Source organism: Hylobates moloch, unplaced genomic scaffold, assembly GCF_009828535.3.
Source record: "Hylobates moloch isolate HMO894 unplaced genomic scaffold, HMol_V3 SCAFFOLD_4, whole genome shotgun sequence".
Taxonomy (NCBI): Eukaryota; Metazoa; Chordata; class Mammalia; order Primates; family Hylobatidae; genus Hylobates; species Hylobates moloch.
The window spans coordinates 111,400,124-111,417,372 of NW_026652279.1; the positions used below are offsets into that span (position 1 = coordinate 111,400,124).

The 17,249-nt window shown below is 43.5% G+C and overlaps 1 protein-coding gene across 1 annotated transcript in view; it reads right to left on the reverse strand.

The window, feature by feature from the left end:
• Nucleotides 1–15,754, reverse strand: part of KPNA3 (karyopherin subunit alpha 3) — a 97,206-nt gene extending 81,452 nt beyond the window's left edge. The window contains exon 1 of the mRNA XM_032150906.2: nt 15,262–15,754. Within this exon, the coding sequence (XP_032006797.1) occupies nt 15,262–15,330 (69 nt within the window). The 5' untranslated portion in view covers nt 15,331–15,754. The remainder of the gene's footprint in view (nt 1–15,261) is intronic.
• Between the last annotated feature and the right edge of the window lie 1,495 nt (nt 15,755–17,249).

A 17,249-nucleotide genomic window follows, 5' to 3' on the forward strand; every position in this document is an offset into this window, starting at 1 on the left:
ATGTTAAAATTTTGGCAGATGAAACATAATACTGATAGATGACACTTCAAAATAATGCAGGGAAGAGTAGAAGTGGGTAGAGATTGTTAAATCAAGTTTAGTCTAAAGCTGTCTCCTTACATATTTGAAGTTCAGTCTAAAGGTTTCTCTGTACATAGTGAACTATAAATGTATCTAAATGGAGGTGTAAACAGACTGTAACCTACTTTTGTGCCAATCACCAAGTTTGGGCCAGTCAAAAGGGGCCAACTGTTCAAACCATGTTCAAATAAGGCAAATGCCGAGCTATAACCAATCTGTTTCTGTACCTCTGTCTATACATCTTCTTCCACCACCTGGCTGTGCTGGAGTCTCTCTGAACATACTGCGGCTCAGGAGGCTGCCCTATTCACGAATCATTCTTTGCTCAGTTAAACTCTTTAATTTGACTAAGGACTTTCTTTTAACAAGATATAAATTAAACAAACAACCATAAATTATAATTGTTTTAAAATGCCACATGGGAGTTCAATATATTATTCTCTCTACTTTTATGTATGTTTGAAAGTTTTATAAAAGACAGCTTTTTTTTTGTTGTTGTTGTTTTTTCTGAGATGGTACAATTTCAGCTCCTGTGGCCTCCACCTCATGGACTCAAAGAGATCCTCCCACCTCAGCCTCCCAAGCTGGGACTATGGTTGTGAACCACCACGCTTACCTACTTCTTAAATTTTGTGTAGAGATGAGGTCTCACCAAGCTGGGACTATAGTTGTGAACCACCATGCTTGTCTACTTTTTAAATTTTGTGTAGAGATGAGGTCTCACTATATTCCCTAGGCTGGTCTTGAACTCCTAGTCTCAAGCAATCCTCCCTCCTCTGTCTCCCTAAGTCCCGGGATTACAGGTATGAGCCACTGTGCCCAGCCAGAATTTTTGTTTTTAAATGTGTTATGATAAAACACATAATTAAAATCAAGTGATTTTTGATTTTCTGAAATCAGAAAACCTGGTTACCAACTAGATGAGTGGACAACATTCATTATTTTTCTATGCCTTAAATTTTCACATCTGTGAAAAAGGAGTTGGACTCATTAAATTCCAACGTTCCTGCTAGTTCCATTTTTTTTTAACAATTCAGTTGAATGACTTCCACACTTTGAATTTGGTTTAACAATTCTAACTAAAATCCAGAATGCATTCATAGCTAAATCTGATATAATTATCTGAAAATTGTTCATTATTGTTACCAAAATAACAATCTCGTATAGTACTTACCTCAGCTGGGCCTTCATTCCTATATAAATCCTATTTTGCTTTCCCTGAAACACCTTTCCTTCAAGTATTACCTCTTAGACCCTTCATTCTCTATAGATAATGTTGTCAAAGAAAATAGAGGCCACTAAGTATAATTTGTTCCAGTTTCCCTAACCCTAATGCAACCCATCCTCATTTCTGCCTGTACTTCAAGTCCTTTCCACCTGAGGCTGCTTCAAGATCTCTCCACATCTCACACATCTCTTACATTTCTTATTCCCTTCCCCAACAACTCCCTACTTACTCTATTTAGGCTCAGTCGTTTGTTCCTTTTCTAACCAACGCTCTGCTTGGAAAAACCCACTTTTGCTCTGGCTTCTTCAGTTTAGCCTACAGTCAACACCACCCTTCTTAACAAATAAAAAACAACGAACAGCTTTCTTTCAACCCTACTTCTTCCTCAAGCTAACCTGTGATTCCTCCTTCCCATGACTACCAAATATTTAAATCAAAGTTCTAACTAGTCTAACAACCTCAACTCCAACTCACTCCTTAGCTCATCATGATCTAGCTTCCAGCCTCCACCACTCTGTTTTCCCTTCTCACTGGCCCCCAAAGAGCAAATACAATGAATGGCTTATCCTAAGGTCTCATCATGCCTCTCCTCTCTGTAGCATTTGATACTGCAATTATTGCCCCTCCTTCAGGAAACTCTCCTCCCTAAGTTCTGATACACCATTTTGCTGCTAAGCTTCCTACAGACTCCCTCAGTACCATTTTTGTTTCCTAATATGATTTGGTTCCTCAGGGTTCTTTCCTCCCCTGCTCCTCTTTCCTTCTTACCCCTACAATCCCTCACCTATATTATCATCTTACTCTAGCCATTGCTTGAACTATTAATCTTCACCACTGGACACACTAGCCTAGAATGGCCTGTGAGCAAAATCTAGACCGCCAACTGATTTCATAAATAAAGCTTTATTAGAATACAACCACACTCATTTGTTTGCCTACAGTCTATGGCTGCTTTTGCCAACCTCTATTCTATAAGGTAAAATATGCCAAAAGATTAGTCCTAATAACTTTTTCTGCTTTTCAGTCTCAGTGCCAACACTATAGTCACGCCACCCATCTGAGACCTTGAGGGTTTTCTGTTACTCCCAAACTCTCTTCTCGTCTTCACCAATCCATCCCCTATGGTATAACCAAAGCAATGCCTCTAAATGCACAAACCTATTTCACTGTTTAAAATGTTCCCCAGAGAAAAGGTTTTTCACAATCTAGCTCGTCTGTCCTACCCAAATTTCAAATTACTCCACATCTGAATATTGAGAAAATCTTTTTTTTTTTTTTTTTTTAAGACGGCGTCTTACTCCATCTCCCAGGCTGGAGTGCAGTGGTGCAATCTCAGCTCACTGCAACCTCTGCCTCCCAGGTTTAAGCGATTCTCCTGCCTCAGCCTCTGGAGTAGCTGGGACTACAGGTGCACACCACCACACCCGTCTAATTATTGTATTTTTAGTACAGACAGCGTTTCACCATGTTGGCCAGGCTGGTCTCAAACTCCTGACCTCAGGTGATCCACCCGCCTCAACCTCCCAAAGTGCTGGGATTACAGGTGTAAGGCCACTGCACCCAGCAGAAGTACTGAGTTACTTTAGTTCCCCAGAACATATCACACTCTCTCTTACTTCCAGGCTTGCCCAAAATTTACCATAAATGCCTACACATTTTTTTACTTTCAGCTCAGGCACAATCACCTCCATGAAGCCTTCAGTGACTTACCCAGGCCAACTCAGGTGATTCTTTCCCCATGTGCCCGCTCCACTAGGTACACACTTCCATTACAGGAAATATTTACTTGCTTTCACATAATCTGCATACTAGTCTACACATTCCTTGAGCAGGAACCCTGAGGTAGAGTAGGAAAATGGCTATTAAGCGGATGGAGTTTTAAAGTTGGAAATCTGGGACTCAATGCCAGTTCTGCCCCTTCCTAACTGTATGTTCTTAACAAATTAAGAAGAAAATGAAGAAATGAAGAACTCATTTTCTTCCTCTGTATAATGTAAACTTTGTGAGTATTATTTAAGGTTATTCATATAAACACAGTGCCTTACACACAGTTAAGTGCTCAACAATTACTGGTTATCATTATTTTCATTGTTTTATCCCTCACACTTAGTAAAGAATTAGAATAGCTGCTGAGTGACATAACTGAAGCAAGCTAGTTTTGCACTGTTTTCAGCTGCATACTGAATATTTTCATCTGAACAACATTTCGATCCCGAGAACTCATTATCTTTATGCCCAAACTGTTTCAATTAGAGCAACCAACTTGTTATGGTTTGTCCGGGACTTTCTCTGTTTGAACACTGAAAGTCCTATACACTGGGAACTACCTCAGTTCCAGGCAAACCAAGACAGTTGATCACCTTAGAGTTATGTTGCCAACAACAGAAACTGACTTGGGTAAATTTAAGAAGAAAAAAAGGGAAGAGTGAATTTATTCGTAGAATATATAGAGTAATTCACAAAACCAAGACAAAGCTGAAGAATCAAGCCTATGAAAGCAATTCCCACATATCTAGCCGGCAGGAATTAATGGATGGTTACCTTCACAGTACTTCTGTCAGGATGAATCAATTAGATCTCAGTATCAGCTCACTCAAGATTTAAACGCCAGGGACAAATTAGCCTAATTTGTGTTAGCCAGAAAAATGTGAGGCACATTAATGAACCAGAGGCAGGAGCACCTACATTAAAAATCCCACCATGAGATAGCCAATGGCAGAAAAGTAGCTTCCAAAGGCCAAATCAGAAGGCTGTTTCCAAAAGCAGGGGGAATGGATACAATGCCCCTCATATCAGCTGCAGCTTAAACATGCCAAGCCTTTAGATTCCATGACACAGTCACTGTTATTCATGCTATTTTTCTTTGTGAGTTGGCAAACTCATCCTTCAAGACCTAGCTCAAGTATGACCTTCTATGTAACCTTACTAATTTCCCCGGGTACAGTCACACTTTTTTTTTTTTTTTTTTTTTGAGACGGAGTCTCGCTCTGTTGCCCAGGCTGGAGTGCAGTGGCGCAATCTCGGCTCACTGCAAGCTCCGCCTCCCGGGTTCACGCCATTCTCCTGCCTCAGCCTCTCCGAGTAGCTGGGACTACAGGCGCCCGCCACCACGCCCGGCTAGGCTAATTTTTTTTTTTGTATTTTTAGTAGAGACGGGGTTTCACCGTGGTCTCGATCTCCTGACCTCGTGATCCGCCCGCCTCAGCCTCCCAAAGTGCTGGGATTACAAGCGTGAGCCACCGCGCCCGGCCTCAGTCACACTTTTTCTATACTCTTATAGTACTTTACAAATTATCTACCTGTATCATAGAACTTATCACACTGTATACTAGCCATATGCTTAAGTATCAGTCTCTCCCACTAAACTGAACTTCCTACACTCCCCCACTGTGTCTCAGCCTCAGGGCTCTTAAAGGGTCCTAGCTCAACCTGGGCCTCTGCAACATGTGGGGTGAGTCCAAGCTGTGGCACAGGCACAGCCCAGAGGGAGAAGCCAGGTGAGATCTGCAGCTGTGACCTTGAGCCTGGCACGTCCCTTCAGGGGGAATCTACAAAATAGGGATATGACCCACCACCCCCTGCCAGCCTCCTGAGTGCCGATGTGGAGACTGAATGAGATAACGCAGAGGCAAGTGCCTGGGAAACCATGGAGCATTTATCAATATTGGGTTGAATGATTAAACAAGAGTTAATATTAATTGTAACAGCTATGCACATTGAACACCATGTATCAGCCACTGCACTAAGCACTTTAGGTGGAAAATACCATTTAATAATTGATTTTTGATATTATTAGTGCATGCCTCCTATTCCCTTGGAGGCTGGAGTGGGACTTTCTTTTGGGTTGGCACAGATGGCCCCCAAACTCCAGTGAAGCATCTATTGTAGGCAGAGCTTGGCAGATCAGGGAATATTTTCATATTTATAATCTTTGGCACCTAATGATGTCTACATAGCATGTAGAAAATACTAAATAGGCCGGGCATGGTGGCTCATGCCTGTAATCCCAGTACTTTGGGAGGCTGAGGTAGGTAAATCACTTGAGCCCAAGAGTTTGAGACCAGCTTGGGCAACATGGCGAAACCCTGTCTCCACAAAAAATAAAAAAATTAGCTGGGCGTGGTGGTGTGCACCTGTCCAGCTACTTGAGAGGATCACTCGAGCCTGGGAAGTTAAGGATATAGTGAGCCGTGATTGTGCCACTGTACTCCAGCCCGGGTGACAGAGCAAGACCCTGTCTCAAAGAAAAAAAAACCTAAATAAATGTTTAATAAATCTGTTTCCCAAGTCACTGGAATATGTAAAGCATCAAATAAAAAGAAACATAGGGGCTACCACAAGTAAATATGCTGACAGTATCAAAAGAAAGCTGATAGACTAAAAGCAAGGGAAGGACAAGCCAAAAAAATTAAGAAGAGCAAAAACTCCACAAGCATAAAAATCAAGAACAAAATTCTGTTAACAACCTGAAGGCATCACTTACGTAAAAGCAAAACCAAATATCCATATGCATAATGGTGATTCTCAAGAACCAAGAAAACAACTAAATTATATTCTATTTAAGGCAAGTGTCAAAATAAAGTAAAATCTAGTATGTATACAACCTCCGTAACCCAGAAAACCAAGAATGATTAATTCCGAGTAAATATAGTCATGATTTATTTTACCACATTTTAACTGCTGATGTTGGCTATGCTGTAACAAAATTTTTAATAGCAAAACTGCAAGAAAGGATAGCTACATCCTCCTTATACTTTTAATATTCCTTCACCTCCACTTGAAAATGAGAATATAGTCCTCCCTCTGTATCCTCGGGGGGGTTGGCTCCAGATGCTCCCTCCCCCGAAGATACTAAAATCTGCAGATGCTCAAATCTCTTCTATAAAATGGCACAGTACAGTCAGCCCTACGAATCCACAGGTTACAAAGGGCCAACTGTACAGCCAAACCGTATGCTAACTAAACAAAAGGTCAACTGAGGGTGGTGTCAGTCATAGAAAGAAAATCCTACTGACTCTGAAGTTAGAAGTTCTTGAAATATACTTTGTAACTCCTTTACTGGATACCAAGAAGTTACTTTTTTTTCCACTTCTTGAAAGGTCATCCATTTCATGTCCCATTTCACCCAAATAACTAAAATTCACTTCACAAACTGTTAAGTAACTTTCACATTCATGGCATTAAACTATTTGTTCTTTATCACGTGAACCCTATGACCAATCTTATTATCATTACTGAGATATATTCTAAAGTACACACCATCACCAACTGAAGTTTAAATAAATAAATAGAAGCTTAACCTGAAGCTAATCAAGCCTTTAAATCAAACTTCCAGTTTAGACTGGGCTCAGTGGCTCATGGCTGTAATCCCAGCATTTTGGGAGATTGAGGAGGGAGGACTGCTTGAGGCCAGGAGTTCAACACCAGCCTGGGCAACACAGCAAGACCCCATCACTACAAAAAGTAAATAAGCTGGACATGGTGGTGTGCACCTGTAGTCCTAACTATTCAAGATGCTGAGGCAGGAGGATCGCTTGAGCCATGATTGTGTCACTGCACTCCAGCCCAGGTAACAGCAAGATTTTGTCTCAAAAATAATGTTTTAAATTAAAAAAAAAAAAAAAAAAAAAAAACTTCCAGATTACAAAAAATCCGAAGGGTGGTAAAAAAATAAAATAAAATAAGAGGAACCAGTTAAGCACCACCAGAAGGAAACAGACAAACCCAGTAATTAGGACAGTCTATTAGGCTAAATATGAAATTGCCAATACTTGGCTGTTGTTACAAACCTGGAAAAAGGCAATTTCATATAGTGCAATTTAATATAAGAAAACTGACCTGAACAAATTAGTGGCATTTTTAAATGGTTGGGAGACAACAAACTTGGAAACAATCCAAGTATTCATCTCTAGATGAATGGGTAAACAAAATGTGGTATATACATATAATGGAATGTTACTTAGCCATACAAATTAGCCTTAATCACTAATTCATTCACTATGTATATGCCTTAATCTCCCAGAACTTCACCTGTCATAATAAAAAGCTTGGAGTTGATTTGGGAAGCAGTAGGAAAAGGCACTAAAAGAGTAAACGTTTCAGTTCAAAAATACACATGAGAAAAATTATTGTGTCTGCAGTGCCTAGGATGTATTTATTCAAGGAATATTTTAGTGCTTGCTTGGTTCTAGCCACTGTACTAAGTGGTAGGCAATGAAGATACATAGTCTGTGCCCTCAAAAAGCTCACAATCTAGTAGGAAAAATAAAATCTAATTAAAATACATTATCATAATTGCAACAAGAAAGATACACTCAGACTTCTTCCAGGAGCAAAGAATGGTACCTACCCAGAGTTGAGTATTTAAAAGTGGTAGGAATTAGCCAGGCAACAGGAGGCAGAGAAGGATATTCCAGTCAGCAAGATGGCCCTGAGAATAGAAATAGCACTGGCGAGGAGGGGCAGGCGGGATTCCAGATTATGTATAAGCATATAAGAAGTTCAGTGTTGCTAGGGCTTAAGGGGGTGGGGGAGGAAGACCGAATCTGGAGAAATAATCAGGCATCAGGCTCACTGAAAAATCTCATAAACTAGAGGAAGAACACCACTTTGGAGATAGTTTTTAAACAGGAAGGTGACAGGTAATAAGGCCTAAAGTAGGCTAGAGGCAGCAGAATATAGAGGCAGGGCCAAAATCCACAGACAGCACAGAGATTCGAGCTACATAACTGGCATCTGACTGAATATGGAAGAGGAGAAAGAAGTCCAAGAAGCCTCTCAAGTTTCAAATTCAGGTCACAGTGAGGGTGATGATGCCATAAACAGAAAAAAGAAAAAACAAAGGCAGAATATGGCTTTAAACACTTTGAGCTTGAGAAGCTAAAAAGATGCTCGTGTGAATAATTTCCAGCAGATGATTTTATGAAATTTAAGTCCCTGCAACTGAAATGATGATTAAAGCCAAGGGAGCTGCTGATATGAGCAAGAAAAAGTCTATAGATAAAAGAATCGTAGACAGAATCCCAAGCCATGCCTTCTACATTCAAAGGGTAGGAAGAAGACTTACCAAAGCTGACTAAAAAAGAGTACTCCAAGAGAACCAGGAAGCAGTATATGCCCCATTAGTGAATTCAAGAAAAAAAAAAAGTTTGTCTGCTATACAGCATATAGATTCCTGAAACACTTTACACTCTCCAAACTTAGGAAGAAAGAGGGAAATGCACAGGATAGATGGTCGTAAGCACCTTTAGACACTGCATATGGTTAAACAGAGCCAAGAGGCAGAACATGGGTGCATGGCCAATATGCATACTCCTGGGCTTGATCTGTTCAACTGTTTCTGTACTTTATGTTCAACTGTTATTTAAGAGTGCTAAACATTAATGTGATACTAAAAATCACATATGAACCAATATGAACTTTGCCTTAACATTCTTTTATTTACCATTCAAGCATGAGTGAATTCATGTTACAGAAATACATTATAGGAGAACATGCTGTTCAAGGAGGGCTAGGCAACAGTATCAATGCCATGGAGTCAACACCAAAAGAAAATTAATGTCTTAGAATAATAATGAACCCTTCATTCCCAAATGTAGACTTTTTTCAGGTATATCATCTAGTCTCTCTTCTCATTAAGTTTCATGTGTTTCAAGTTACATCCAAGGTATCTATTCTTACTGAGCTTCTCAACAGAGCCCAAATACTTTAATAGCTATACAAACAGAATTTGTTGTACATCACAGCAATTTATCCCAAATAGGTGAAGGAAAATTCACCTAGGAAAACACTAGAGAGGAGGAAAAGAATAGGGACTGATAGTACCAAGTATGCTCTAAGTCAGGAAAGGCTCATGGAGAACTTTTAAAGTTTTTTTTTTTGTTTTTGGTTTTTAACTATAATGACATGGTGCGGCAGAATTGTAATCTTGGTGTTCCAGAAATATATGAAGGAGTCTCATTGAAGAGATAGGTTGCCAGAGTGAACCCCAACTCAACAGACAGCCAAAAGAAGACACACAGAACAGCATATACAAAGGCATGAAGAAGAAACTACTGGTTACTCAAGCATCTCCAGTACTTTATCACAGCTAGCACAAAGGAGATACAAGGAAAAGTGCAAGGTGAGGTAAAAAAGGTAAAGCCTTATAATGATGTGTGGCGTGCTAAGGACTTTTATCCTGAAGTCAATGGGAAGGATCATAAACAGGAAAGTAACACAGAAAGATGTAAGAAAGATCAATCCACAAGATACACTGAGTAGAGAAGATACTGAACAGAGAAGAGCTAGGTACACTATTATACCTGTTCAGGCAAGAAAGATAAGGGTCTAAACTCTAGGGGCAGAGGAAGTAAGGTTGGTAACAGGTACAAACATGAGGGTTCTTCAGATGACTAATACAGAGAAGGGTGAAGGAGGGGAAGAGAAGGGAGTCAAGGATAGAGTCTTAAACTTGGACAATCAGATACTGCCACTTAGCATTGGAGGTTACAGAGAGACAGAAGCAAGTCTGGTAGAGCTAACTGAATTTTGCAGGTGAGAAAATATGTATTAGCCCTGGTATCAGAAACTAAAGCATAAAGCTTAACTGTTAAGCCCAAAGATATGGATTATCATTTTTTGGTAAAACCAACCAACTGGCTCCTTGCTGATAAGAAGGAAACTTTGCAAGAGTAAAAAGATAAAAAGGCAAATAAATCTAATAATGAAGTTCATCAAAAATTATTTGCAAGGTTTTAAAGTATAGAAATTGCAATTTCTGTGATATAGTCAATATTTCTTCGATATTTTCCCCATTCACTAACTTTCAGGCGTAGTTTGTACATGTCAAGTTTTAGACTCCCTTCAGTGGAGTACAGCACAGTAAGGAAGAGTTCTAGCTTTAGCATCAAGCTTTGTTTGTTTTTGAGACAAAGTTTCACTCTGTCACCCAGACTTGAGTGCAGTGGCATGATCTCGGCTCACTGTAACCTTCGCCTCTCTGGTTCAAGTGATTCTCTCACCTCAGCCTTCCTTGTAGCTGGGATTACAGGCATGAGCCATCAGGCCTGGCTAATTTTTGTATTTTTAGTAGAGACGGGGTTTCACCATGTCGGCCAGGCTGGTCTCGAACTCCTGGCCTCGGGTGATCCACCTGCCTCAGCCTCCCAAAGTGCTGGGATTACAGGCATGAGCCATTGCGCCCAGCAGCTTAGCATCAAGCTTTGATATATTGTAAGTCCAGGCTTTGCCACTTAACACCCGATGGAAGACTTAAGGCCACTTACTTAAGGGTTGTAGGCCTCAAGTTGCCTCAGCAGTAAATGGAGATAATAATAGTACCTACTCGATATAGAACTGTTGTGAAGATTAAATAGACAATCTATATAAAGTACTTAGCACTGGTATACTATAAACAATAAATGTTAAGGTTTTTAAAATAATTATTAATTACTGTTACTAATGAAAATGTCATACCACTGAGGTATACAGGAGCAAGAAAATGAGAAGTTGACCTGGATTGCAGTTACCTGAGCATTTGTTTTGTAAGTATTCATTAAACAGAACATTTCTGTTTTGCACACTTTTCTATAAGTTATCTTTGAAAACAGGAAAAAAGTTTTTAAGAATCAATGCCTTACATGAAAAGGTCTAGTATTAAAATGCACATTCCAGGACTGGGCATGGTAGCTCATGCCCCTAATCCCAACGCTTTCAGAGGCCAAGGCAGGAGGATAACTTGAGCTAGCAGTTTGAAACCAGCCTGGGTAACATGGCAAAACCCCGTCTCTACAAAAAACATGAAAATTAGCCGGGTGTGGTGGCATGTGCCTGTAGTCCCAGCTACTCAAGAGGCTGAGATGGAAGGACGGCTTGAGCCTGGGAGGAGGCGAAGGTTACAGTGAGCCGAGATTGGGCCACTGCACTCCACCCTTGGTGACAGAGCCAGACCCTGTTTTTTTTTTTTTTTAAAAAAAAAAAAAAAAAAAAAGCACATTCCAGAACAAGTAAAAGGAAATGTTTCCCTTTCAATATGTACTTCCTAGTTTTTACTACAAAATGCATCCCCTACCCAAGCTCCAAATTCCTATCAGTGATGATAATTACTCCCTCCCTTCCTCCATCTATAAACCTCAGAATAACCTTTACTCCCTTGCTCTTCAGTGATCTTTACAAAGAGAATGTGAAGGAGGGGGAAGAGGGAGGAAGAACAGCATCATCAAATCCTCATTCCAGGTTGTAGCCATTCCCAGTCTCAATTTTTTGGAAAACTTCTTTGTAGACCAGACAACAGCACTATTTCTCCAAAATGAATTCTAGGTATTACTACCCTGTCACCCTTTCCATTGCTCTAATCATGTTACATCTCCTCTTTGCTCTGGAATAAATTCCTTCATATCTCCCTATCAAGAAAAAGCTTCCAAGCAACTCTTTGCCACGAGATATTCTTGGATCAATACAGGCCATCTGGAAGTCTCCTCTCTTTAATATAATCACTTCTTTTTTACCTGGATATTTATTCACCAGTTAACACGCCCCTTTCAAGTTTGGTACATACTTCCTATAAGAGTCACTAACCTCATTTTTTTTTCCTCTCCAAAGATCTGTTAAAGTCTCTCTTGATCGAATGACAAAGAAATTTTCTTCCTCAACCCTCTCTCTACTCAAATCCCCTGGCATAACTCTATCCTTTTATTTTCTTTAACAAGTATGGATCTTATTCTTGCACCTAACATCTTGTGTATCAGCTGCTTCTATAATTTATAACATGTTTTAGCTTTTGTCTATCCTGTATGTGAAAAAATAGGCATCATAGCTTATCAAAGTGCATCTCACTGTTTTGGAACAGCCTGATAACCACAACTACTCAGTTACAGAGCTAAGTTGCACTATGTTTCTAATGGACAAGACTAAGCATGGTTATCTACTCTTAGATATGCCTAAATCCCCAATAAAGGCCCTTCATCAGATTTGACCCGTTTACCCTTTAGTCTCTCTCCTACATTTCTCTCAGGACCCTTCAATTACTGCTCCCTCTAGTCTGGAATGCCCCTTTCTTCTACCCGCCTTCTCCCGCCCTTTGCCTGGCCACCTTTCTTTCATCCTTCACAATCAGCTCACTCCCATTCAACCATTAGAAATTAACCAGAGTATCTTCCCTTTCTGCTCACCTCCAAGTAGTTTTTTGGCATGCATTTTCGGAATACTACACTGTAACAATTGTTGTTCTGCATTGTAATTATCACCCCCACTGGACTGTAAACTCCTTGAGGTACAGACTGCATCTTATTCCTTAATCCCAAGACCTAACATTGACAGATACCCAATAGACAATTAGTGAATAAATAATACCCATATCCACTGAGTGACATGCACAGGCTACATAAGCATACTGAGGTTTTGTATCTAAAGTTCCAGCTGGGTGTGACGGCTAGCATCTGTAGTTTCAACACTTTGGAAGGCCGAGGTGGGAGAAGCACTGGAGCCCAGGAGTTCAAGACAAGCTTGGGCAACAAAGCGAGACCCCGTCTCTAAAAAAGATTAAAAAATTAGCCAGGTGTGGTAGTGTCCGCCTGTAGTCCCAGCTACTTGGGAGGCCATGGTGGCAAGATTCCTTGAGCCTAGGAGTTTGAGCTTGCAGCTGAGCTATGAGTGCCTGAGCACTCCAACCTGGGTAAAGGAGCAAGACTCCGTCGCGGTGGCTCACGCCTGTAATCCCAGCACTTTGGGAGGCCGAGACGGGCGGATCACGAGGTCAGGAAATCGAGACCATCCTGGCTAACACGGCGAAACCTCGTCTCTACCAAAAATACAAAAAAAAATTAGCCGGGCGTGGTGGTGAGTGCCTGTAGTCCCAGCTACTCGGGAGGCTGAGAAAGGAGAATGGCGTGAACCCGAGAGGCGGAGCTTGCAGCGAGCCGAGGTCACGCCACTGCACTCCAGCCTGGGCGACAGAGCAAGACTCTGTCTCAAAAACAAAACAAAACAAAACAAAACTTTACTCATGTAAAGTGGGGATAATGCCACACCTCATACACTTGTTACACAGATTAAATAAGGTATCATGAAGCTCGTAACAGTGTCTGCCACATTAGAACTACCATTTGAATGTCTATTTCATGTTTTAGTTACACTATAGAATCCCAAGAAATGTAATGTTGTGACCAATACCAGGCTGAATGGCTTAGCAACCATGCTCTTTTTCATGCATCTAAAAGTCACGGGTTACATTCTTATCATCAGCAAATATTTGCTGTGTACCTATTATGTGCAGGAGTCCTTACTAAGTATCACTGAGCTACCAGAACACAATAATAGAGGTAAACAATGAAACAAAAACCTGTACCAATATCCAAGAGAAGGAAGAATGTTACTGGTTTTTCTGTACAAACAATATGAGTATTTTTCAATAAATTTTTATTTGGAACAGGATAGGCTTCAAGAAAAATTCCTAATGGGAAAAGTTCAAAATTAACACTTGTCATCAAGTGGACCGATAACAGGAGGCAGTTCCAAAATTTCTTGTTCCTATTCCCAAGTTTTACTTTCGCTTAGATGTATTTCTTACAAAGGGTATTTAACCATGACCAGGAAAGAATATATGATCTTTATTTGACTCATTTAAATGAGAATTCCACGGATATCTCCCTATGTTCTTTCCTACTAGTATTTAATTTTGTAGCTCTGAAAAACGGCCTGAGTTTGTCTGTTTCTCTACAAAATAGAACACTGAATGGTATATTTACCCCACAACCTTCCTTAAGACAGGATGAAACACACACCTCTTAATCACACTAGCTTATCAAAAATTACAAAACTGCAAATCATGTCGCCTAGTATTAGAAAACAAGGCTGTGGCCTTAAAACCATTTTCTCCCTAACAAATCCAAAGGTCACGGTCCCAGTGAAGTTTGTGCATTATACTTACTGTTTTCAGTAGCTGCAGAGACCTCTAGCGCTGCCTCAATAAGCCGAGTTTGCAAATAGTACCTGCTAATGTCACCTTAATGAGACAATGGCAACATGCTGAGTAGCAACTAACTGAGTGACCGCGATGAATGTTTAGTTTTGCAACCACTTGGAAATTCTACTAGCTTGGAGCAAGAGGTATGTAAGAGGACGTATGAACCTATGTATCCAATTTATTTTAGTAAAACGTGTCAAAGAAATTATCACCCCCATGCACACCCCACTCCAAGAAAGATTAAGAAAACAAGTCCTATGAGCGGAGGTTGGAACAATCTCTTTTCCGCAGCCTGAACACAATAGAAGGCAAACTATTGTCCACCTTCGGCTCGCTCCAAATGCGAGCAGTTGCAGGACGATGAGCTGGAACACCTCGGCACGACTAGTGCAAAGACGAGCACTGGAATGTAAGAAAATGGTCCTGGTGCATCCTACCCTCCCCCATCTATCACCCTCAAACAAGTCAGTTACCCAGCTAGTCCCCACCCCCCTCTGCGGGCCGCCACCGCCCGCCTGGGCCCGGCTCGCAGAAGGTAGGAGCCCGGACCGGCAGAGCCGAGGCTCCATGTGAGCCGCGCGGGAGGCGCGAGGGGGCTGCACCGGGCGGAAGGTTGCACCGGCGGCGGGCGCAAGCAGCGGCCGCCCCCTCGGCTGTGCGGTCGGCGGGCCGGGGCGGCAGCATCCCCGTTCATCCGGGCGGCCCCGGCCCGCGGACCCCGCCTCAGCTCCACATCCCCTCCTCGCCGACACCAGGCCGCGCCCGCGTGACGGGGCCGAAAACGCCGGCATTTCCCGGTCGCCGCGCCGGCAGCTCCGGAGGGTGACTGCACCCCGGCCCGCGTCTCGCCGCCCGCTCTGCCCAGCCCGGGGCCGCGGTGACGGGAGGCGGCGGCCAACTCCGGCCGACCACAAGCCGGCGAGAACCAGCCCGGCGCCGGCCCCCCGCCCCTCCCCGCGTCGCCGGGCCGGCGCGGCCAGGCGGGCCCAGACCGCGGAAGCACACTCACTTCCACATCGCGGCCCTTGTTCTTGAAGCTCTTGATGCGATGGTTCTCCAAGCTGGGGTTCTCGGCCATGGCTGCGCGCGGCTCCAGCGGCGGCTACTCCGGCGACTGCGGCGGCGGCGGCGAGTCTTGGCGCGGGAGGGGGAGGAGGGGGAGAGTGGGAGGGGGGAGGGGGAGAGAAGAGCACGTTCCGTGACGCCTCCGAGCGCGAGGTGGCAGTAGCGCCGGGGGAGGCGCGGGCCGACTGCCGGGCCGGGTGGGGCGGCAACGGTGCTGAGAGCGGCGCGCGCCCGCGGAGGCTGGCGACACGTGACCGGGGGCGGTGACCGGCTTGGGCGTTCGCCGGGCTGTACGTGCCCGTTGGTTCTCGGAATGACCCTGCCCTCTTCCCCTGCAAGGGCTCTCCACAACCCCTCGGTGCTGCAAGTTTTGTGCCAGAAATGAAGCCGGATCTGGCAGCTTTTACTGCCCCTCAGGCGCGGGGCGGCGGTCGTCAACTACAGTTCCCAGCATGCCACGATCGGCCTGGAGTAATTCTCCACGCCTAGTGAGAACGAGGAGAATGCCGGGATCTTTGCGCGCCGCTCTCATATTGCTGGGCGCAAAGCTCCGCCCCCACAAGGCCGCCTCTGGGCGGGGAAGAGCGGGGGAGCTTCCCTGGCACCTTGCGCCCTATCAGGAGGAAGAGGGCGGGGCTTCCTGGGAGCGCACCTCGCTGCCTGTAGCTAGAAAATCAGAAAAGGAACAGCGGATGCTTCGCAGTCTGGCTTTTTTGGGGGTCTTCCCAAATAGCAGCCACCTTCATTCGCTCTCCCCCATGCTCTGCTTCAGTTTTATAAATAGCACTTATTTCTACCTGACATGTACATGTGTATCTATGTGATACGAGTGTTTATATGCGTTACCTAGCTGCCCGCGCGGGAATTCAGCTCAATGAGAGCAGGTACTTTGGTCGAATTACTGCTGAATCTCTAGTGTCAAAACAATGCCTAGCACGTCGTAGATACGCAGTAAATACTTGTTGAACTGGCGCTTTAGTGTCGCCCAGTTTCTTCATCATCCTTCCAAGCCCGGTTCTGCAGCCTCCACTCTGGCAGTCCCTGTATTTACATGCCCCCAACACTTCTTGTTCTACCACCACACAGAATCTTAGCCTTCAGGCAGCAGCCCAGCCCTGGTCCTCAGACTCTCCTGTGTAGCACTCCCACTCCCTCTGGGGGCATCGAAGGAATGAAAGAGGGAAATTTGGATGGATTACACTGATAAAGAGTGCTTTCGGCCGGGTGCGGTGGCTCACGCCTGTAATCCTAGCACTTTGGGAAGCCGAGGCGGGCGGATCACAAGGTCAAGAGACCGAGACCAGTCTGGCCAACCATGGCCCGCATGGTGAAACCCCTTCTCTACTAAATATACAAAAATTAGCTGGGCGTGGTGGCGCGCGCCTGGAGGCTAAGGCAGGAGAATCGCTTGAACCCGGTAGGCGAAGGTTGCAGCGAGCAGAGATGGCGCCACTGCACTCCAGCCTGGCGACAGAGGGAGACTCTGTCTCAAACAAAACAACAAAAACGACAACAACAAAACAAACAAAAAGCTACTTTCTGGAGCAGGTGGGCTTCATTTGCTTGTATGTTAATTTTCAGAATCTATGGTAGACATGAGCAGGTATGTAATGTTGTAGTACTTATAATTTAATTGAACTGAGGTCAAAAGTTGGTAGGAATATACCATGAAGAGATCAAAAAGGACAATCTTTAAAGCGAAAGGGCCTTGGCTGGGCGCGGTGGCTCACGCCTGTAATCCCAGCACTTTGGGAGGCCGAGGTGGGTGGATCACAAGGTCAGGAGGTCGCGACCAGCCTGGCCAACATGGTGAAACCCCACCTCTACTAAAAAAATACAAAAATTAGCCGGGCATGATGGCGCATACCTGTAATCTCAGCTACTTGGGAGCCTGAGGCAGGAGAATTGCTTGAACTTGGGAGGCGGAGTTTG